Genomic DNA, 24,028 nt, shown 5'->3' on the forward strand with positions numbered 1-24,028 from the left:
TTCATTTCCTTCCCAGGGCACCAGGGCCTGCCCAATTACTCATTGACAAGTATGAACTGATAACCAGATGTCATCTCTTGAAGAAGTAATGCATTCTGGGAAGAGATGATACCTCCCTTTCTAGCCATGGCTTTCAGATTCAGTGACAAGGCAGGTTGTTGGCAAGACAGGGCTGAGAAACAATGCTACCCAACAAATGCCTTGACTCCCAGTTCTGGCCCTAGTCTAGGCAGGAAACTTTATCCAATTGCTTTTCTTCTCAAAGCCTCCTTTTCTTTACCAGTAAAATTGGGTGTTGTCTTACATTGGGGGATGTTGCAAAATATACCCCAGAGAGCTGGCACCTAGTAGGTGTATAACAAATATTACTCATTGCCTGCCCTTGTCCCTGTGAGTCTGCAGAACCTGGGGATGACTATGCTGGCTCCTTGGTTGTGGTAGACAGGATTGTCTGAGAGGCTTACAGTCTGTTTGCCACGGGCTCCACCCCTGAATGGTCAGACATTCCTGAGCCTCAGTCTCTTCATCTACAAAGTGGTGCTGTCACTAGCTCACTTGATGGGCCATTTATTTGTTTATTTTACTTTATTTTATGTGTATGAGTGTTTTGCCTGCATGTGTGTATGTGTACCATGTGCATGCTTGGTTCCTACAGAAGTCACTAGATCCCTTGAACCTGGAGTTAGGGATGGTTGTGAGTGCTGGGAACTGATCTGGGCATGGGTACAGAGAGCACCTGGTCCTGGGAACACTGGTGCTGTGCAAGGATAGCTGCCCCTTCTTGCTTCTCAGAGCAGTGGGTGTTGAAGACCAGCTTGTCGGGGAGGTTAAGGCCATGCATAGTCCAGGACCAGACTCCGTGATGGTCAGGTACACCTTGGACTAGAAGCATAGCTGCCCTTCTCTCACCTCAGAGAATGTGTGAACAGAGGCCATGGCCATCTCTGTAGCCATTGTCTTCAGTAGCTCACTGTCTGTCATCACCTTTATCACTCTGCGGCTCAGGAGACTCAAGAGATATAGAGTGAGTGGCAGGCAGCCACCCAAAGTTACCACAAAAAGTGTAGGTCTGTCAGGGTCCCACTGCACAGGAAGAAGCCTAAGAAGGGTGAGGCTGAGAGGTGAGGTTCTTGGTCTCCCCTCACTTTGCAGATTGCACTTTTGGTCTGGTTAAGGAACATAGTTCCTTCCACCTGCTGGAGTGTGACCACCCCGTGTTCTGAAGTCATTTTATCCCAGGACAGTGTTCGTTCCTATGAGGTAGCCAGAGCAGGTATGCAGCTATGCTCTGGGTGCCCCGGATGAGTCAGACTGCTTTCCTGGCTCTGGCTTCTCTGTCCTTCATGAATGCTGTAATGACTAGTGTTCAAGATGCTTCCTCCACTTAAACATCGGGATTGTTTTCTGTTCCCCACAACCTCCATAGGAAAGCAAGTGCTGTTACTTCCCCTTTAACAGTGGAAGAATTGGGCACAGAGAGACAGCTGCCTCACCGGTCACACAGCTAGAAAGCAGCAGAATACAGTTGCCTCTGACTGTCTTTTTCTCCAAAGCCCTGGAGGGGTTGATTTCGATGCCATTGCCTCTCCTAGAGTTTTGTTTCTTGTGTGTGTGTCTGTCTTCTGGAGTGAACTGGTGTCCCGGTTGCAGGGGAGAGGCTTCCTCCTTACCACTCAGTGGTCTTGGAGAACTCAGCAACTGCTTGAAGTGTCTTGTTGAGCTGCCATTTTGAAGAAGAACAGGGGCTGTGCTCTGAGGACCCCAGTTTTGACGTTTAGCCAGGCTTTGGGCTAAGCATTTTACATGACCCTCACATTCCCCTCCTGGCTAGGCATTGGCATTATCCTAGGCTCGCAGTTGAAGAGACCTGGGTCTTGGAGAAGAGGGGCTATCCCACAGCAGTCAGTAAGTGTCAGATGTGAACCAGACACAAACCAATCTCCACAGGGATGCTTGGGTGGGTTTCGTGAAAGCAAGAGCAATACTGGCCCTGTCCAGCCAAGCAGGCTGCCAGAGAAGCTGTGGGGATGAGTGGGCAAGTGGTGAGTGAAACAGGCTCCAGGAAAGCCCAGGTGGAGGCCAAGATGCTAGGGCAAAGGGTCTAGGTTGCTTACAGGTTTCTCACCAGCTTCTCAGTCTCCCCAGCAGCCCCATGTCATCTCTGCCCCAGCTCCCAGAACAAGTTCTTCTGAGGTGTGTTCTCTTGCTCATGCACCTGCTCCAGCTTCTTCCTCAGCCCCCCCCAGCTGTAAGAGCTGTGGGGCCCAGTGCTCATTCAGGGACCACTATGGGCAAGTTCTGTCTCCTTCACCCTGCCGTCTCTTGAACCTATTTGGCAAAGGGGAGACTGAGGCCCGGAGAGGCTAAGTGGCTAGGTGGCGACGTGACACTTGCACCCACTCAGCATTTCTGTTGGCTGAATCTTGATGTTCAGACCTCTCTACCCCTTTATGGTGGAACAAGGGGGCCATGTGGAGGGCAGAGGGAAGATATACGAAACAGTGTGTCACACAGTAGTATCAGTGACCAAGAGTCAACAATACTGTTTCTATATGTGCCTCTTGCTGATCACTGGCTATAGCTTTGAAGATGAGCCCTTAATGTTTCTAGCTGCTGCCACAGCTGAAGAGACCAAGGCACAGGGTGATTAGTGGTCAAGTCCCAGAGGCAGGGATTAATGGCCCCAAGGTTCAGCCTTCAGCCTATGCATTCCACAGTGTTCCATAAATGTCGCTTTTCCATGACGTGAACATATGTACAGGTGACATGATCCTGTCAAGTGTGATGGGAAAGGTAGTAGGTAGAAATTGGATAGGAGACACCCCCCCACACACACATATGCGTGCCCCGATTCAGCTTTCCTGAGGGGTCAGGGATTGTTGGAGAATGAGTGTGGACTTGACTGGGGTCCCAGACATTGTCACCACCCTAAGGAGCTCTCTGCGTAGTCAGCATCAGACATTTGGTTGATGTCTGCACTGTGCTCAGCTTCTCTCCAGGGCCAGATCCCACCCTCTCCCTAGATGCCCCTACTGGAGCACCTCCCAGATCAGCTTTTTACAAAGCTCTCTCCGCTCTTCTGCCCCCAGGGAGCCGGGAGGCTGCCTTCACCTATGCAATTATTGCTGCGGGTGTGGCCCATGCCATCACAGCTGCCTGCACCCAGGGCAACCTGAGCGACTGTGGCTGCGACAAGGAGAAGCAAGGCCAGTACCACCGGGACGAGGGCTGGAAGTGGGGTGGCTGCTCTGCCGACATCCGCTACGGCATCGGCTTCGCCAAGGTCTTCGTGGATGCCCGGGAGATCAAGCAGAATGCCCGTACCCTCATGAACTTACACAATAACGAGGCAGGCCGGAAGGTAGGCAGCAGGGAGGACACTGCAGTGAGGTCCTTGGTGACAGGGGTGGCGTCTGGGAAAGCCCAGCTCTGCGCCTAGCTTCCTTCTGCTCCACTCTGGTGTCACGAGTGTATGGCGTGAAGCTTATTGGCTGAATACTGAATGTCACACAGAAACAAAATGGGTGCTTCCTGGCAGGGAGGGAAAGGGGAGGCTTGTGAGTTCTCCAGGGCTCCACAGTCAGCTGTACAAACTGACTGGGGAAGGACTGAGGCAGTGGCCGGAGGCGTCCACGTAGAACAGCTACACATTTCCTGTCTCCTAAACTGAGATCTAAGTCAGTCCTTGAAGAGTAGGGCAGGATTTCTCCCTGTTCAGCAGACTGTCTGGGAAGGGTAGGGTGCTAGATGCCCAGTCCATGAGGAGAAGCAGATGGGACAGAAGGACCTGAGGACAAAGCAAGGAGCCATGAGCTGGATGTAGTAGAGAGAGGCAGGTCCTGCCAATGTAAGGACGAGCATGGCCATTGAAAAGCACAAAGGCACCAATACAGGCTGGGAACCCTATTCCAGAAGTATTCACACATCAGCAGCAGCCTGACCAGGCACTGAGGGACACCCGGGTCAGTTCTACCTGAGAGGGCAGTGTGCCTGGTTGAGGCCTGAGGCTGGGGTGGGCTCCTGAAGGCCTGTGGAGGATTAGGAATGGTTGGGGCTTTGGGCTCTGCTCCATGAGTTATTTGTGAGGCAGGGTAGAAGGGTTGACACAGACACAAAGCCGTGGTGAAGTGGGGTGGTAGGGGGCCATCCTCAGGCCTGACGAGCTCATCACAACTGGGTGGGCTCTGGGAGCAGGACAGCCAGTCCCTGAGTGTAAGTCTCTGATTTTCGGTGTCACCACGTCATCTTCAGAACTGGTCTTAAAATGGGAAAAGCAAAGAAGGAAGACAGTTCCCAAAAGGGCTCAGACACAAGAGTCTGTTGTTTGGCCTAGGTGACAATGGCAAAGCAGTGTCTCGTTCTGGTGGAGCAGGTACCCCTGGGCCATCTTCTGGCCTGGATGTTTCAGCTCACAGTGTCTCCAGGAGGTTGTGTCATTTGTACCACACTTTTACTGGTGAAGAAACTGAGGCACAGGCAGGAAGTCATATGCTAAAGGTCCCCTAGCACTGGAGCCAGGCATGTCTGGCCACAGTGTTTACATTCTCTGCACAGATGTATACATGGCTGGCTGTAGTGGCTGAGACGGTGCCTGGGTCACCTTTGCTCAGCCAGGCTCTGTCATTCATTGCTGCCCTGCCAGGACTGAGGTGAGGAGGGAGGGCGTCCCACTAAGATCTGACCCACAGTCCTCAGCGTGAGGGTAGGCATGAGTCCATGTTACACACATGTGCAGAGAGAACCCGTGAGGAGTATGAGGACATAAACAGGCCTGCATCCAGAAGGATAAGAGGGATTACCCCCTTTCTGGTGTCCCTCTGGTCATGTGCTGTGTCACAGCCTGGATAAGTAAGAGAGACCCGGTCTTCCCCAGGATGATATCCAGGTAAATCAGGTGGCCCAGGGACCATCTGTCCAGATGGGTCATTCTGTGGGGGTCTCAGCCGTTCCTTCCTTTTCACTGCAGCAAAGTCCCAGAGGAGATTGGAGGTCATAGGTACTGCCCCCTTCCTGAAGCTCTCACTCCCTGAGGCAGACAGGAGGCAGTGACTTCCCTCCTTTGTCTCCAGTTTCTTCACCCCAGATGTCTGCTTGGCCTATGTTGAGGCAAGGCATGAGGCTAGCCCAAGGATCACAGTGAACCAGGCTAGCAACTCTGGTAAGAGGGCCTCATAAGTTGCATGGTTGGTTCTAGGCACAAGGCTTGTGTCCACTTTTCAGTTATGCCGGGCCTGTGGGCACTGCATGGTCACAGGGAAACTTCAGTGAGCTTTCTGGAAGAGATGGCCCCAAAAGACAGCTGAGCTTAGCTGAGCAGAGGAAAGAGGTAAATGGCCAGAAGGTGGGACCTATAGAAGAGTGGAATCTGGCTGGTCTGTGCATTCTTGGGGGCCCCCAAATCTGATGGGATGTCCTGATGTGGCTTCTTGTCCAAATATTAGCCATGATATGCCCTCTAGGGGACCTTCCTTCTCATTCCTTCCTCGCCTCTTCTGGGATGCAGCTTTGGTCCATAGCTTTCTCACTCAGGACAGCCTTGGGGTGTCCCTTATCGCTGCACCCCAGACCCTGAGACAGACATGCAGCACATGGACACATTGATTAGGTCCTGTGGCACCTAGGTAGAGGCACTTTGGCTGCAGAGCAGAGGGGAGCAGAAGTCATGGAAACAGGCTGTGGAGACAGCAAGGTCCAAGTAGACATTTGGTACGGATGGAGCACAGGCTGGGCCTGCCTGAGGTGTGGGGAGCACAGAAGGAGGGATTTCACCCACTTGCTGGTGAGGACCTGTCTTAGTGTTCTATTGCTGTGAAGAGACACCATGACTAAGACAACTCTTATGAAAGAAAGCATTTAATTGGGGGATTGGGAGCTTGTTTACAGCTTCAGAGTTAGTCCATTATCATTAGAGAGGTGGGGAGAGAGAGAGAGAGAGAGAGAGAGAGAGAGAGAGAGAGAGAGAGAGAGAGAGAGAGAGATTGGGCCTGGCATAGGCTTTTGAAACCTCAAATCCCAGTGACACATTTCCTCCAACAAGGCCACGCCTCCTAATCCTTCTAATCCTTTCAAATAGTGCTATTTCCTGGTGACTAAGCATTCAAATATGTGAGCCTCTGAGGCCACTCTGATTCAAACCACCACAGGACCCTTGGGTGTTTTCCCACAAAACAAAACAAAACAAAAAAACAGTTCATCTAGGGACCATGTGCTCTCCTGAGTATGAGGGTTAGCTGAAGGCCCTGGCCTATGTCTGGGTCCCAGAGGATATTACTAATTGTAAGACACAGGATTCTCCAGGACTCCCCAGCATACACCAGGCTGTATGGGAAAGGCCCACAGCAGTTGGGTGAGATGGGTTGAGAGGCTTGGGAAGGATCGTGGTCTTGTTGATCACTTGCTGTCTCACAGAGACAAGACTTAACCTGGTCACAGGCTCTGGAGCTTGTCGGTAGCTGGTGTGAGAGAAAAGGGGTGGGGGCAGGAGAGCCAGGACAAAGGCCATGCATGCCTCCTGCAGGCTCCTGAGGGGCCATTGCTACAGGAGCACCTACTGTGTACCCTGCAAAGGAGGAGGACCAGTGTGAGGCTTTTGCTGTCAGCAGTCTCCAGAACCAGGCCATGGGGTCAGGGCATGTTAGGTCAATGTGCTTCAGTCTCTGCCATGGCAGGGGTAGTCATAAGAAGGCAGGTCGGAGACTGTAGATGCCTCTGGAGAGGGTGGCTGGGAACTGAAGTCTTTCCTGTTAGCCTTATAGGGCCACATTATTTCTAGACTGACATCACATGCTACTCTGCTCAGGCTGGTAAGGTACCAGGCTCACTCATTCTGGCTGGTGGTAGAATCACCAGATGCTGGGGGGAGAGAGACACATGGAGAATGATCCTGAAGTCCTCACGGCAATCTCTGTGTCCTTGAATTATCTCTTTTCTGTCCCTTGGGTGTCAGTGAGAGGAATTAATCACTCCATGGTCCATGTCCTCAAGATACTCAGGTTAGTGTGAGTCAGATAAAGGGGCCAAATCTTTGAGTCATGGCTGAACATCATAGGAGAGAGACACAGCAGCAGCTGAGAGAAGAAAGCAGGATTCCAGGAAGAGGGCAGTTAGTTAGCATAAGCAGGCATGGGACTCAGTGGTGGAGTGCCTGCATTCAGAATGCCCTCCACTTAAACCCCAGCACCATATATATATATGGGAGTTGTTAAATCTTAAAAGAGCAGTAGGGGCCCCATGGTATGAGGCCGGGTAACTGGTAGAGAGGTTGCCCAGGAGGCTGGACTTAAATACAAGCCTCACATGTCATAAGTAGCCAGAAGCAGTGTGATGGGGGTGGGTTCCTGTCCTTTCCTGGCATGGAATGGAGAGGAGCGAAAGGCCCTAGAGGTAGCAGGTGCCGACACCCAGGAGTTAGGGAGGTATAATAAGCAGCCTTTGGGCAGTGTTTGGGGGTGTGCCCCTCATAGGGTTAGGCAGAGGAGACAGTTTAGAGAGCACAGGAGAGAGGTGGTGACACCTGGGGTTCTGGCACCTGACTATAGCGTTGGAGAACTCCTATGTGGAGCAGGCCCAGGAATCACCAGAGGGAGGGAACAGCAAGAACTGCTAAGGACACCAGGCCTCTGAGGAGTGCAGCCAGGGAAGGAATGCAACAGAGCCAGGAAGGCTCTGGGGAGGGGAGTTGCTGGCAGGGAAGTGACCAGAACAGGGACAACCTGGGACCCCACTGGACTGCATGGGAAGAGTCCTCTCCACCCCCAGTCTACAGGTTACAGTGGTTTCTGCTGTTTCTTGGCCTGGCAACAGTATCTCCACGTCCCCACCATGAGGTTGTATCTCCTACCGGCTGTGGAGGATTTGATGTGCCCTCAGGGTGAAGTGTGCTGGGGAGCTCTAGAGGGTCCTGGGGAAGGTTGGGCTGTCAGCCCCTGTCTGCAGTGAAGGTTGAGACCAGGACCGGCAGCCTGAGGACAGGGCCCCCAACTGGGACAGGCCAGCCCTGCTGGAATGTGCCTTGCTCCAGGGAGGTGAGCTAAGGGGGATGGAATTCCACCTGAGTATGGAGTCACCTCTTGCTCACAAGGGGTGTTGGTCTTGTCCCTTCCTGCCCTGCCCTGTCTGGTCTGGGTGCTCCTGGGGGCTGGCTTTCTACTCTGGGCATGGCTGCAGGGAGGCCAGTGTATCAGGGGACAACAGGGACCCAGCCCCTGGCGGTGAGGGTGAGGCCCAGATAAGACTTTCTCCACTTTGTTGCTGCTGGAAGCCACTTACATACTTGACCAGAGAGAGTGGACAGTGTGGCATGTCAAGGGCCCCCAAGAGGCCAGGCCCCACCTCCCCAGAAGCCTGCTAACAGTCCTCAGGCTACTGTGCTCACAAGTCCTGCCCCACATTTAGGGCAGATGTGACACCTCACCTTTAAAATGCAGGGAAGCCACATCCTGGGCTCAAGGGATCTGGATGATGGTGGCCTTGAGTCTCAGAGGCTTTTCCAGGTCTGATGTGGGGTAGAAGGAGACTCAAAGCTCAGGGGGACCTTGCCCTTGCCCTCCTATACTCACTAGCCTCTAGTCCTGAAATCCTGGCCTGACCACCTTGCTCCCACCCAGGCTTTTGGACATGCTGCCCATCAGGGTGAAGTTCAGCCCCTTCTCAGGAAGTCTTCTCTCCCCAGTGTCCACCTAGTCTCAGCATACCACTCTCCTTCCTTCCTTCCTTCCTTCCTTCCTTCCTTCCTTCCTTCCTTTCTTTTAAGACATGCTCTTGCTATATAGTCCAAGTTGGCCTTGAACTTTATTTTGTGTGTGTGTGGGGAGGGTGGGTTTGAAACAGAATTTCTTTTTGTAACAGTCCCCTGCTTTTATTTTTCTAAGGCAACCCACCATTTGACTTATTCTCTTTGCACAGCCCTTCATGTCTTTATTGTCCATCACCTCCCACTACAAGGTCAGCATCATGAGGGTCAGGACAGCTGAATCTTCTGTGCCTGGAATGGTGCCTGGCACACAGTAGGGTTCAAGAAAGCTTTATAGAGTGCAGGGATGAATGACAAGTGTCTACTCTTTCCTGGAAGTGTCTTGGGAGTAGGATGGCAGATATAATTTGAGATTCCCAGTAAAATTTGGATTCAAGATAAGTAAGAAATCAGTTTTATTTATGTGTGTCCCAAATGTTTTATGAGACACACAATTAGATGTCTTCTTTGTTTATGTCATATTCATATTTAACTATTTTGTGTACCCATGCTGTGGTAACTATGGACTCACATGAAATTGAAAGAACACAGAGATTCTAAGGACCCATTATTCAGCTCCCTATAGTGACAGTCTATGGAACTGTAGGACACTGTCACCCCAGGACGATGGCATTGATACCATAGAGACACAGAGCATGAGGACTGTGTGCCAACTTACCTCCCTCAGGACCTCCAGTCACCACACACCACTATCCACTCCCTATGCTTATAATTTTGTGGTGTTAGAAGGTTGTATAGAAGGGGAGGTGAAATGTGCATCCTATAGAATCCCTTCTTGCTCGAGGTAATCGCCTAGACTCATTCAAGTTGCTGTGTGCAACAATAGTTCTTGCCTCTCAGCAGCCACGTGACAGTCATGGCTCAGAGGCAGCACACTTGGTTTAGCTGTTCCCTGGCTGAAGGACATCTGGGTTGTTGGCAGGCTTGGGTGGTTGTAAATAAAGCTGTGGTGAATGTGTGTGTACAGATTTCTATGAATGTTAAATGTCTAGTTCTGCGTACTAAATGCTAGGAGTGCCAACATACTGCTACTGAGAGTTTAGCTTTGTGATAAGACAGCAAGGCATCCTACAGAGGCATGTTAGCTTCGCCTCACTACAAGGCAAATGCCAAGACTACTGAACTATAAAGGGCAAGGGTTGCCTTAGCACGTGGTTTTGGGGTCCAGTCCACAACAGTTTGGTCCTGCTGCTTCGGGTCTGTAGTAGCTCATCACAACAGGACGTATGATGGAGCAAAGCCGCACACTTCTGGAAGGTGACAGACAGGAATGGGGTAGATCATGTCCCACTTTCCCTTTTGAGGGCACCTTCAATGACTTGAGAACCCCTTAGAACCTTGCCTATCTATTGGGAACCAGCCCTTTACTGCATGGGCCTTCTAGGGAACAACTACAGCATTGGCGTTGCCATTTTCCACTCCCATAAACCATCTGTGGGTGACCTAGCTTCTCCACTCTTGCTGATAACACAGGTTTTTATTTCTGTCATTGTGATGGGTGTGTGCCATATCACACTGGTGCTCTAGCCACACCTCCAGTGGCTGATAAGGTGAGCATCTCTCCTTGTGTGTTTCTGCCGTCGGTATACCCCAGAAGGCACGGTGGGAATGTGTCTGTCCATCCTCTGGCTCATGTTTTAGACTGCTTGCTTTTTCTTTCTTTCTTTCCTTTTTTTACTGTTGGCTTTGGACATTTTAAATTCATCTATTCAGGTGCTTTTGTCAGGTCTATGGTTGGCAAGTTTTCCCAGTCTACAGCTTGTCTTTTTATCTCTAGGACAGGGTCTTTCACAGAGCAAAAGTAGGCCTGTTGTTGCTGCTGTTTGTTTTCATACACAGTCTCACTGTAGCTCAGCTGGCTTTGAACTTGTGGGAGGAAAGTGCTTTCTAGGTTAGCTTTGCTACCCTGGGCCCATGGGTGATTTATTTCTAAAAGTTTTGCACTTAAATTCCTGGTGTGCTGGCATGTGCCTATAAGCCCAGGACTCAGGGTTTAGACAAGTTGATTGTGAGTTTGAGGTCAGCCTGATCTATACAGTAAAGCCATGACTCAAAAAAAAAAAAAAAGCATTTAAGCCCTTTCATTTTATAATGATTGTTTTAAGCCAACAAGTTAATGTTTTTAAATTAATTAGAAATTTAATCTTCTTTAAAACACCTGATATAAAGCTTACCACTTCAACTATGATACATGTTTATATATGTTATATATTTATATATTATTTATATAATACACACACACACACACACACACACACACACACACACACACACACATATATATATATATGATTAAACAGCTCAAGGTCCATTTCTATCATAAAACATCATCGAGTCTGTGCACAGCCTCCATCCAGAGCCCCCATCACACCTATACAGGAGAAATCATCACACTTGTACCAGAGACAACATCATACCTGTACCAGAACCTCCATCCCCACACCTGTGCCAGGTCCTTCATCAGATTTTCTGATTTCAACAATCTGGAAACTTCAGCCTCAGCCCTGACACCCTAACCCAAAGCCTCCAGTCACTCCACCAAGGCTACAAACCACAACATAGACTTCTCACCTCCTGTCCCAGCCTAATGACATAATTTTCCTCTTTGCTTCCATAAGTTTGACTTTTCTGGGACCTTCACCTAAGCTAGATCGGGGTGTTTTTCTTCTGTGTCTGGTCTGAACTGGCGTCATGTCTTACAGGTTCTCATGTTGTAGGTATGACTTGTGTGACAATATCCCCATTTTAGCTTGGTTTTCAGGGTGGCTGAGTTTGCTTCCTCTGCCCAACCCTAGTGCCCAGACAAGGAGTGCAGCCTCTGAGAAGGAATTGGTCCAGGAGAAGGAGCTGTAGGCCTATTTTGGATCTAGAGGCTTCTTTAGAGAGCCCACAGGTGGAGAAGCAGGCCAGGATTGGCCTAGCTTAGGCTCCCCTGCCCTGTGGAAGAACAGACTGGATGAGAAGCTGTGACAGTGGCTGTGACCATGATGGAGATGAAAGCCCAGTCTGTTGATACTGAGGGAGCTAGAAGTGGTCTAGAGAAGCCACTAGGGACAGGTCAGAAGGGGACTGGCCCTGGTCAGGGTGGAGGGTGCTCCTGAAGGCTAGGGTTTTTCCCCTTCATCCAATGACATAGCCAGGGCTGGGCCTAGTCAGCTCCTGCCATTGATGCCATAGTGATAACCATGACCGGTGATCAGGGAAAGAGAGATGAGACAAGAGAGGAGTTGCAATCAGTGACTTGATAGGGCAGCTCTTCCCAGAGAGACTGGCGATGCCTGTAGGTTCCCAGCTGTCACTTTGCCCTGGACTGCCAAGACCTCCTCTACTCAATCCCATGAAGACACGACAACCTAGGCTTAGCCCAGAGAATGGCTGGACACTGTGGTCCCAAAGGAACTCGGGCTACTCATCCAGGAAGAAGGTGATTTTAGCGAGCTGTCACTGTCCCCCAGGCCCTCATCAGGGCAGGATGCGCAGGAGGGAGCAGAGTGGGAAATGGCAGGTTCAAGCTCGGGTGACAAAGACACAAGGCTCCGTTGAGGGGGTTTGATACAGGTAGACACAAGGTTCTCTGCTGAGGGACACAAGCAAGTCTAATATCAGTGCCAACAGTACAATCTCAGCTTAATCCCCACAACTGCTAACCTCCTGCCTGGTCACATGTCTGCCTTCCCTGCTTTACTCTTGGGAAAGTGGAGGTGAAGAGAGCTAAAGTGGTCCAAGGCTACAAAGCACTCAGGTTACCCTAGACATCTGAGCTCAGGCTGTCTCCAGACTCACCAGTGTCTGGGGCTGTCCTCTCCCAATCCCATGAGTGATTCCACGATATTACCCAAAATTCCGGAACCTCCTGAAGCAACTTAGAAGCTTTGGTCCTCAGCCCCCAAGGTCCCACTGTAATCACGTGGGGATTGAGGGTCATTCAGGCACTGCTTGCTCTGGTTGTGGGGCCCTCGACATTGTCTTCTGCCTAGAAGAGGATACTTGGGGGTCAGAGGAAACAGCTGATTTAGAGGCTTTTTGCATTTATGTCCTTTAAAGCAGAGTTCTGGGCCATCACAGCTCTGGGCTTGTGCTGGGCAGAGGGCAGGCTTGGAGCCCTGAGCTCTCACCTGCAGGGTCCTTCTTGTTTTACGAGAGAAACATGAGCTTCAGTTCAGCATCTCCCAGAGCTCAGCCTGGTATACACTTGTTATCTTAGGATGGCACAATCCAAGGGCTAGTGTGGGCTGTGGGGTTGGGAGTGCTGATTTCATTCCTATCCACAGTGTATGCTGCTGTACATTTGGCTGGACCTGGTTTTGCTGCTCAAAGGGTTGTGGTCACTAATACAAATTCAGTGGCAAGGTGAGATGCTACTTACTACACCTGTGTATCCTTAAGGCTCTCACTTTGCTTCTCTGTGCCTACTCTTTCAATCTGTGAAACTAGGGTTTATCCCATAGACTGATGCTAACAAAATGACCAAATGAACTGAAAGTGTTAATGGTCACACTCTTCAACAGTCTCCTGAAGTCACATGTTACTATTCGAACAAACCGCAAATGAGTACGACGAACTCAGCTCTTTGGCCCGGGGTTTCTGGTGCTTGGTGTCCACATATGGCTCATGTGACACAGGAAGTCCCCTGTGAGCATGGGGCATTAACAGAGAAACTTAGAAAATCCTCCATAGCTGCCCACCTTTCTGGCCTCCAGGACCAGCCATGTGATTTCCCCTAGAAAGAATCCCCCATGTGGCTGGTCCTGGCAAAAGCTTACTGGAAAGTAACCAGAGGAGGGGAGGGACTGTGTAGTGAGGCAAAGGTGGGGCTCAGTTATGCCACAGTGAGACCAAGTCAAAATGTGCTCGCTGGACGCACAACTGTCTTCTTTGTCCCCAGGAGGGGACTAGAACTCAGGATGTTATCAAATAAGTGAAGAAGCAGGCAGAAGAAGGGGATTTGAGAGGGCTGAGAGGCATGGCATGGTCCTGCAGAGAAGGTAGGCCTGGCTACTAGAAGTCCAGCTGTCACTTCTCCTAATCACTGTGTTCTTTGCAGAAAAATCCAGGTGTGATAATATACCGAAGAGGACTTTCTGCCTAGCCAAGGAGACTTCCCTGTAGTGTGCATTTGAACCAAGGGAGATAGCTCAGGGTGTGAGTGTCTGCCATGCCACAGGAAGGCTCTCCCTGCTCCCCATGGGATGATTTGTCACCTGCCCACTGTGTGGATGGTAGGGAGGTCCGGGCAGCAGCTGGAGGAGTATACCAGGCCACTGACAGGAGCAGGGGAGACAGTCTCCTGATAACCAGTGTCTTCAGGACAGCCAGACCTGGGCACAGGCTATAGGCGATGCCAGCCTCATCTGCTGTCTGGGTTTAAACAATATGCCCCTTCAAGACTATATATACCATGTGTGTGCTTGTCCTATTCCAAATGTGTCTCACAGCTACTGTCACCTCACAAGAGAGGGTCTGTTGTTATTCCTGCCACATGAGGAAACTGAGGCACTGAAAGAGTGGGATGATTGGAGTAGCCCTGTCACCCACTCAGGCAAGCCACACTCTGCCCATCCTCTGTATACCTGTTTTTTAGCCTTCATGTTTAGATGGCAGGGCTGGTATGCTGAAGTCATGACTAACAAGCTGCACACACCTTATTCCTGCAAGACCTTCACTATTTACAACACCCTTTTCTGGCCAAGCCTTGCAGCTCCGTGCAGGTGAGCAGTGTTACGGGGCCCTGTTGTAAGCAGGCATGGCAGCTGAAGCTATGGTAGGCCTCTGTGCACCAGGAGGGTTACACTGCAGGGAGCTGTTCTCCTCTGGGCAGGTGGGGGTGCTGGCCACACCCTGCTCTAACTCTCAAGAATTCCAGTTGGGCCTTTGTTCTGTGCTGGCAATAGAAATGGCCTGGGTGTGGGACAAGCTTCCCCCCAGCCCTGATTGTGCTGCTTATTTGCTGTGTGCTCTTGAACAGTTGCCTGTCTCTGAGGCTCAGTTTCCCTTCCCCATGGGGGTGGGAGCACCAATAATAGAAGTTTTGGATCCACTGTGCAAGTTCAATGCCTGCAAAGTCTTAGAAAGCCAGTCTTCCACTCTGGAACTCTAGGAGCCCTGAGCAGCTGGTCTGAGAGCACCTGGTCTGTCCAGGACCTGCAAGCTTGTCCACAAAGCCTTTTCTACACCTAGACCTTCTGTCCACTCTCCTGTCTTAGAAGCAGGGGTTGCAGAAATACCATGAAAGCCAGAGTCCTGTTCTAGGTGCTACTTTTGTTTGTTTTTGTTTTGTTTAAGGGGGTGTGTGGTTGAGGGTGAGGAAGGGTCTCACTATGTAGCCCTGGCTGGCCTTGAACTCACACAGATCCACCTGCCCCTATCTCCTGAGTGGTGGGATTAAAGATCTGCACTACCACACCTGGCTAGAATCTATATTCTATTCCTTAAGTTCTTGCTAGCTCTGTGCTCCACCTTCTTAGAAGCTCTGTCCAAACAGCATGCCAGAAAGATCTGGGGAGAAGGAGCTGTCTGGAAGCCATTGAGATTTGTCACTTCTGAACAGGAAGGGCCACAGGAGACCAAGTCACTGTGTGACTTTATGAATTCCCTGAGATGGTCTCTAGGTTGTACTCGAGCAGAAACAGTCCTGTCCTTGTCCTATCCAGGACCTGCAAGCTTGTCCACAAAGCCTTGTCTACACTTAGACCTTCTGTCCACTCTCCTGCCTGCTGCATCCAGCAGCTGCCCTCTGGCTGCAGGCTGGCCGATGGCCTGGAATATCCTTGCCCTGCTTCAGGAAGCATCAGTGCCACCCAAGGACAGAGCCTTGGCCTTGCCTCTGGCTATGTGCTTCGTTTCACACTCCACAGGTGGGACTTCACCTACTGCCCTACTTCTGCCCCAATACAGTTACCCAGCATTCACCTGTGCACCAGACCCTGAGTCCAAATCTCCTGCAAACAGAATCTGCCCCTGCCTGGTGTTCTGGTTCATCAGCACCTATTCCTGGCCACAGTATGGCAGCCCCTGGCTTGGGGCTGCATTCCAAATCTTTTATCTTCTGTCATAACCTCACCCTGTTCCTTTCCATCTCAGTGTAGATCCTGAAATCTTCAAAATATCCACCAAGACCCTCCCTGATCTCGGTCCTCCTCTGTTCTGACCCCACGTCCTGCTTTCCCTTTGCCTATTCTACTCCTTCTCTGCTGCTCTTTTCACTGGTCTCAAACATGCTGGGTATTCCCCTGCCTCAGGCCCTTTGCACTTGCCAATTTCTCTAGATCCTTGCACCCCCAACACTCACCCTACCACCCATCCTCAAGTCCTTGCTCAAATATCACCTAAGAAGGGTTTTCCTGACCACCCCACTGGAAACTGCCCCATCTGTCTCACCACTTCCTGTTCCCGCCCGTGTTTTGTTTTCCCACATAGCACTTTCAACCACCTGACATAATATTGGGAGTTTGCCAGTGATCCCAACGTGACTAGGAAAAGTCAGCGTGCTTGTTGTAGAAGGCCTCCTGTGGGAGGGCTCAGGCCCAAAGATTCCTCCCCACCATGTTCAAGAGTCTGTCCCCTCCATGTCTTGTCCCCCTGGGCCAGTGGAAAGTGTTTATTTCAATATGGCTGTCATCATGGACGGCATTATTCTAATGTTATCTCACACAGTGCTCATGAGAACCCATGAGGTGACCAGTCTCACAATCTTTCTTTAGAAATATGGAAATTGAGGTGCAGGATCAGTGACTTGCCCAAGATCACAGGTCAATAAATAAAGAGCCAGGATGTGTAGGAGGGAAGTGCAGGGCCAGAAGCCGTGTTCACTATACTCACTTCTCTCTGTATCTGCTCACTCCTTTATGTGTTAAATACCCGTCTACTTCATGTTCACTACAAATTGTTCAGGTGAACATATACACAGATGACTAAAACAATGGTGCCTTCCATCAGTGAGTTCACAGTCCAGTAAGAAATATTAAACGAGTCAAGATAGGGACAGGAAAATGTCCCCATTGGGTAAACATGTGCTGACACCTGTAATGTGTCAGTTTTGGGCATCAGAGGTGATGCATGCTGCTGTTTGAGGGGTGTACACTGTGACCATATAAGGAGAAAGTCAATTATTGCATGGAGACCTGACAGCAGAAACTGAATCTGATGCAGAGGAGCATAGGGCATTGTGGGAACCCAGAAGAGTAGGTCTCTGCGTGGAGATTGGCTGCAATGAACAGATGGCTGAGTGGTAGCGTGGCTGCCTAAGTGTGTGGATAGATGGTTGTGGAGGTGAATGGAAAGATGGATAGATATGTAGGTGGTGGGGGATGGGTGGATAGATAAGTGAGTGGGTAGATAGAAGGGTAGGTGAAAGGAAGGGTACAGAGATGTTTTACTATATAGATAGAAAAGAAGGATTTGGAAAGGATGGATGGATGGGTGGGTGGGTGGGTGGATGGATGAGTGGATGGGTGGATGGATGGGTGGGTGGTGGGTGGTGGATGGATGGATGGATGGTGGATGTGTGGATGAGTGGGTGGATGGGTGGATAGATGGATGGGTGGGTGGATGGATGGGTGGGTGGATGGGTGAATGGATGAGTGTATGTGTGGGTGAATGGGTGGATGGATGGGTGGGTGGATAGAATGGTTGGGTGGGTGGATGGTGGATGGATGGATGGGTGGGTGGATGGATGGGTGGATGATGGGTGGGTGGGTGAATGGGTGGGTGGATGGATGGGTGGATGGATGGGTGGATGGGTGGGTGGATGGGTGGGTGGGTGGATGGGTGGGTAGATAGAATGGATAAACATATGAATGGATGGGTGGGAAAGATGGAGGATGGATGGATGGGTATGAGGGTGAATAGATAGATTATAGGTATGTGGATGTGTATACATGTGAATATTTGAAATATAGACAAGTGAGATAGAAAGGATGGCAGGATGCATGGATGGGTGGATTGATGGAGAATTATTTGTACAGATAGTTAGTCGATTGAATGAATGAGTAAAAAGCTGAGCTCATTGCTGGGAAGTTGGACACTTTCCCAGTGAGATCACCAGACCAGCTGAAAAAAGGGATTGCAAATCCACACATTCATTCACGCAACAAATACCAGCAAGCACCTATTTGTGTGTCCGGTACTGTGTTAGGCTCTGGGATTAGGTGTGGCACTTGCCTTTATAGAGCTGACATTCCAGGGGGAAGTCAGACAACAAATAGTCAGATGGAGAGAGAACCATTGTCAAAGAGTAATAAATGCCATGACAGAAAAATAAAGCAGAGCAAGAGGGTAGAGATGACAGGAATGGGATGTCACTGGGGGTAGGTGGCAGAGACCTCTCTGAGAAGGTGAACTGTGAACAGAAACTGAGCTGTCTGAGCAATACCACTTGAGGCAGAGAATTTGATAGCCTAGAGGCCAGTGTGGCCCCACCAAGTGAGCAGTGAGTATAGAGGTGACAAGGTCACAGGTAGGAGCAGGGGTGCACTGGGGGACTTGTGGGGGGTCTGCTTGGAGTAGGCACACCTGGGAGAGGAATAGCTTGCCTCTTGGACATGAAGACTTTTAAGGGCAGTTGTGTCTGGCTGTCCTGGAAGCCAGTGGAGACCACTGAATCTGGGCTGGTTTGCTGTAGAGAGGCCCCTCTCCTCTCCCCTGGAAAAGTTCCCAGTTAGGAGGCCATCAGCATTTTAATTACAGCTCCCAGTTCTCAATGGTTTGCAGCCCAACCGTGAAACCGGCCCTGGGCAACATGTGGCACTTCAGTGATTTACTCCCTCGCCATTTCTATATTTAGTGCCCCTGGATGCTGTTGGCCAAGTTTTCAGAGAGAAAAAGAAACGGAATGTGGGGGTGGGGTTGAGTCTGGGATTTTAAGTGCATCGATCCATTTTTTATTTGTCCTGTAAGATAAGATTTCTCAGCCTGCCCTAAGTTACCGGTGTCCACTGATGTGGGGTGATGTCCAGTGCCCTGCTTCTCTTCCCTCTGACAGCATGCATGCCTTTTGCCAAGTGGTGGCTTTGGAGGCTACCTCAGATCAAGTGTATCTACAAGCACGGGCTCCTGCTCTCTGTCTGAGGCTGCCCCCTCCACACCCAATCCAAAGCCCAGGATCCTACAGCTCCTCAGACTTCATATGCCCATAAACCACCTGGAGAGTGGAAACACCCTCTGACTGATGGCAGGCCTGGGCAGGGTGCAAGTCTCCACATCTCCAGGAGTCTCCCCAGGTACCCCTGCTGCTGGGTGCTATGGCTGGAATGTATGTCTCAAAAGTTTGGGCACTGGAAACTTAATCCCCAAAACCAAATGGAGATATGGAGGTGAGTGAGGCCGTTGGGAGGTGATTAGGGGTAGACAAAGTCTTCGAGTGACATTAGTGGCTTTATAAGCACAGGAGGAGAGACCTGAGCTCCCACACTATTCTGTCTTCCATGTGACACCCTCTTCCATTTTGTGACACAGCACAAGGTCCTCCCAGATGTGAGCACCATGTGTTTAGGCTTTCAGTCTCCAAAACTAAGCTGAATAATTCTGTATTCTTTTGAAGTGACCTACTCTCTAATATTCAGTTATAGCCACAGGAAACAGCCTGGGACATTGACTTTGGGACCACAACTGGCAAGCAATTTTGACCTGTACCATCCGACAGAAATCTAAGATAAGACACATTGATAATGTGTTCTAGTTTTGTCAAAAAGACAAAAAGAGGCCTGGGGGTATGGCTCAGGGGTAGAGTACTTGTCTTGCATGCCCAAGGCCCTAAGTTTGATCCCCAACACTGAAGAGAGAGAAAAAAAGATGCTGTTAAAGGAGAAAATGTATTTTATTTAATCTATTATCATCATTCAAGATGCAACCAGTATAAGAGTACTGAGGTCTTGTGTACTGCTTCTCCATAATAACTATCTGTGACCTAGTGTTTGCACTCAGAGCACCTTTCAATTCAGGACATCGCATTGCTTCCAGGATACCCACTCTACCCCTATAAGCTCCAAACCGACTTAGGACTGGCTGGGAAGAGATAGCTTCACTGGCCGTGTCCCTAAGGCAGCTGTAACTGTCTTCTGAGGACAACCCCGGGGAAATGAGGAGGTTGTACTAGGTCCCTGAAGTCCCTTCCCCTCCCAGGTGGACCAGTGAGTCTGTTCTCTACTTCATTTAGCTCACAGAGCATGGAAGTGGCTTCTCTTACCAGCCCCTGGTTTTGTGGTCAAAGAATTCGGTTCAGAGACACTAAGCAACATCATCAGAGTGAGCCAGACAGGAGGTGACATGCCTGGGACTTAAATAGTGAAAGCTCCTTCTCCTCTGCACTAAGAGACTCCAAGTTGTTTAGCATGACATGGTTTCAGGAGAACTTCCAGCCCCACTCACTTCTGTGGATCCACTGAGGTGGCCTAGATGCTGAAGCTAGAGAGCCTTCAGAATGGCAAGGGAGGCATAGAACCTTTGGTTGGCAGGGTTGGGACAGCACAGTCCCTGGGAGCCTGGGTCCTGGTTCTTGCTGCAGATCTTGAACTTTGGAGCAGCACCATGTCCCCTCAGCTGTGTCTGCCATCTGTGCCTGGGGTCCATTGTACTCAACTGAAAATTTCCATGGGATCAAGACCAGACACTCAACCAAAAGAACCCCAGTTCTACCCAATAGAAATCAAATGTAAGTCCCAGCTAGAAAAGGTTATCTCAGAGGAGATGCCCCAGCATGTATGTCCCAGCTACATGAGGCCAGCCATTCCTAACTCAATGAGGCCTGCTGAGCATCTCCCAAGAGGAGGCTTCTTCCAGATGCCTCATGGACCACACAGCAGAGGGCTCTGCACAGTGAAACCAGCAAGTCCTCTAAAACCTCATGGCTGGGAGGGTGCAAACTAGGGTCGTGCAAGAGAGTCTGACAGAGGAGGGTGCCAAAGCTGAGGACGCAGGGGAAGCCATAGGGGCCTTAAGTGAGAATAAATATGGCTTCCTAGGAATGTCTGGTACCAAGTGTTCACTGAGGGTGTTTGGCAGGGCCAAGAGGCAGTAGGTGTCCTGGGCACCAGAGGGTAGGGTGGAATTGTTTTCTTAAGTGGTTGCCCCTTGGCTTCTGATAACTGCTCACAGCCCCACCCCGGTGAATCCCAGCTATGCCCAGTTGTGCACCTGCTTCCAGGATGGGGTATGGTCTAGTACTCAATCTCCCAGCAAGTCTACCCAGAGTTCTGTGGGGTCACCACACTCCTTTCTTTCCTATCCTGGCCATGCTGAGACTTGCCCAACTTCTCTCCTATATCTCTCTAGCCCTTTGATCTTGGCATCATCTAGACTTGTGGCCAGGCACTTCTGCTACTGGCAATGCCCAGTACTTGCTTCTCTGCATGCCTCAAAACTCACAGGTCCCTTCCTCCAGGAAGCCTTACAGGCACATTGCTTGCTTGGCCCATACAGAATGTGAAGGCTGCTGTTTGGGCCAGATCTAAGGAAGAAAGAGTCACTGGCCTATTTGTCTCCCTAACTATGCAGAGACTCCTGAGGAGAGAGACCTTGCCTGACCAGCCACACATCACCAACACTTGATGTAGGCCTCAGCAGAGGGCAGGTCCTTCAAGATGATTCTGGAAGGATCAGGATGCTCTGGCAGGGTTCTCTCCCCTACATATTACTAAAAGTACCAGAAGAGCTTTGAATGCTCTTGTGTGCCTGGCCACAGCTGAGATCAAGTCAAACCTATGAGATCCTGGGCCAGACTTCTGGAAATTTAGCCCCCATTGACTCTGCAGGCTGGGAAGCTCAGTCTGGGAGAAGTAGGCACTGGCCATACACCAGACCAGGGCTGTACTTTGCACACACAGGAGCAGCTATGCTCAGGACTGCTGGCCCCACAAGCTATTTTTCTTTTTCAGTAGCTTTATTGAACCATCTGTGTGTCACACAATTGCAGCATATAGTCTGGGGGTTCCTAACAGGTTCATAGAGATACACACTGACCACCAAAATAAACTTAAGACCTTCAACACCCAAAAGAAAAAGGTTTTGGTAACTACTGACAGTCATAGACCAAAAAGCAAACCAACAAGCTCTGTGTCCCAGTACAGGGGAGATGTAAGCAGAAGGATCAGGAGTTCAAGGCTAGCCTGGCCTATGTGAGACTCTCATCTCAGAAAAAAACAAGAGGTCAATCCACCAGCCACCACCTTACCCCTTGTTCCCTTCTCCCCCAGTTTTCTGGTAACTGCTGATCTATTTTCTATTTCTGTGGGCTTGCTTTTTCTAGATGTATTGTTTAAGTGGGATCATACCACATGCAGTTCTGAAACAGGCTTTGTTTATTACCATCATGTGTGCAGGGCACATTTGTGTTGTAGCATGCTGCTTAGACCTAGAGCATCCCCTAAAGCCCACCTGCTAAAGGCTTAGTTGCCATCTTAGTGAAGGGGTGTTAGGTGTCAGGGAACATGTCTTTGAAGGGGAGAGTGGGACCCTTACCTAGTCTCTAGTCTCTGTCTCTCTGCCTCTGCTTCCTGGTTGCCATGAGGTGAGCTGCTTTCCACTGAGGGCTTCTATGATGATGCACTCCGACACCACAGCCCCAAAGCAAGCATGGAAAGAGACCTTGGAAACCACAGGTGTAAAATAAGCCTTTACTCCTGTGAATTGGTGACCTCAAGAACTTTGCCATGGTAACAGAAATCCTAGTAACAACACTTCTTTCTTTTTCACTGCAGAAGACTATTCCATTATATGGAGAGAACACAGTTTGTAGTGTCAAAGCCAAACAAAATGCAGATTAATCTCCAGTTCAGATCTTTAGAGGAAATATACCAAGCAAAGGAACACAATCTAAAACACATATGGGCGTGCCTTAGAGACCTCTGGTTTGGGGAAAAACAAAGGAGAGTTGGGAGCTTTAGGAGAGCGAAATCTACACAGTTTGTTTTGTGTTAAGGTCTGCTGGAGCTCTGGGTGCTGGCAGGAGCTGTGTTATGTGGTAGTATTGTCTGTGTAAAGCTCATCTTCAGGTCACAGTGGCTATTCTATGGCTAGCTGCTGAGTGAAAATAGTCTTAAAGGACTGATAGGTTCTGGTAGAATACCTCCTCCTTCCCGTGGCCCCTTGATTGTGTTTTAGTGGACTGTGACAAGCAGCCTCCATTTTCAAGAGGGTATCAAGACAAATTTTGTTCACTGAGGGACCTGGGAGTCATTCCATTTGAACTATTGTGGTTTTTGCTGCAAAGAACACATGAGAACTTGGGGTTCTGGTCTGCCTTTTGTTCTGTCCATGTGCCCAGGCCCTGCCACCTTGGAGCTGTCTCCAAAAGGGCACAAGTCTAGACCAAAAGAGGAGGAGGAACTGACAGATGTTGGGTCTTAGAGTGGACTGCCATGTTCTAGATCTCCAGGGGCTGCTCAGTGCAGCAGGCTGGTGGGTGCTTTTTTGCATTGGTCCCCACCCCTCAGTCAAAGATTTGAAGAGAAATCCATTGTTTCACCCACAATCCCTCTGTGATAGTAAGACTTTTGAGAGCCCAATCCCAGAGCTCTTAACAGCCTGAGCAAGGTGAGCCAATGGCCCCAAGGCTGCTCATTCATCTGGATTCATCTGGATTCATCTGGATTCATCTGGATTCATCTGGATTTGTCTCTCTCTCTCTCTCTGTGTGTGTGTGTGTGTGTGTGTGTGTGTGAGAGAGAGAGAGAGAGAGAGAGAGAGAGAGAGAGAGAGAGAGAGATGTGCTCTACCACAGGAGATTGAACCTAGAACCTCACACATGCTGGTCAAGTGCTCTACCACTGAGACAACCCCCAGAAGTGGATTATTATTCTCTTATAAATATCTACCAGACAGGTTGTAGGAGGGGAATCAATTTCCTTCAGAGCCACCACTGCTGGAAACGGGCATCAGCCTCTTACCAGTGTGGCAGTTGACGTGTGACTACTTTCCACCCTAGGGTATAGGTCTCTCACTGCCTACCCAGCTGCCCACCTCTAGGCCTGGCCCAGGAATTAAATCATGGTGTGGCTCAAAGATGAACAAGAATGAACAAAAGAACAGACAGGCAAAAGTCCACTCACGATCCCTCAGAGACTGCCAAAGCACATACATAGGTTTGCCGACTCTCCATCCTTCCCACCACAGGTAGGGCCATCCAGCTGTCTCACCAGAAGCCACAGCCCATAGTCTCCACTCAGCTTGGACCACAGGATAGTCCTGAAGCCACAACTGTCTGTTCATGAGCTCAGGAGAGACACCAGGCAGGAGTCTGTACTGTGAGCAGCTACTGACCCCAGGGTTCAACCACTGCCTGTC

The 24,028-nt window shown here is 50.1% G+C and overlaps 1 protein-coding gene across 1 annotated transcript in view; it reads left to right on the plus strand.

The window, feature by feature from the left end:
- The window catches only part of Wnt7a (Wnt family member 7A), a 44,327-nt gene that overhangs the window by 13,512 nt on the left and 6,787 nt on the right, over positions 1-24,028 (plus strand). The window contains exon 3 of the mRNA XM_027428878.2: positions 3,090-3,361. Coding sequence (XP_027284679.1) covers positions 3,090-3,361 — 272 coding nt within the window. The remainder of the gene's footprint in view (positions 1-3,089; positions 3,362-24,028) is intronic.

Source organism: Cricetulus griseus, chromosome 8 (genome assembly GCF_003668045.3).
Source record: "Cricetulus griseus strain 17A/GY chromosome 8, alternate assembly CriGri-PICRH-1.0, whole genome shotgun sequence".
Classification (NCBI taxonomy): domain Eukaryota; kingdom Metazoa; phylum Chordata; class Mammalia; order Rodentia; family Cricetidae; genus Cricetulus; species Cricetulus griseus.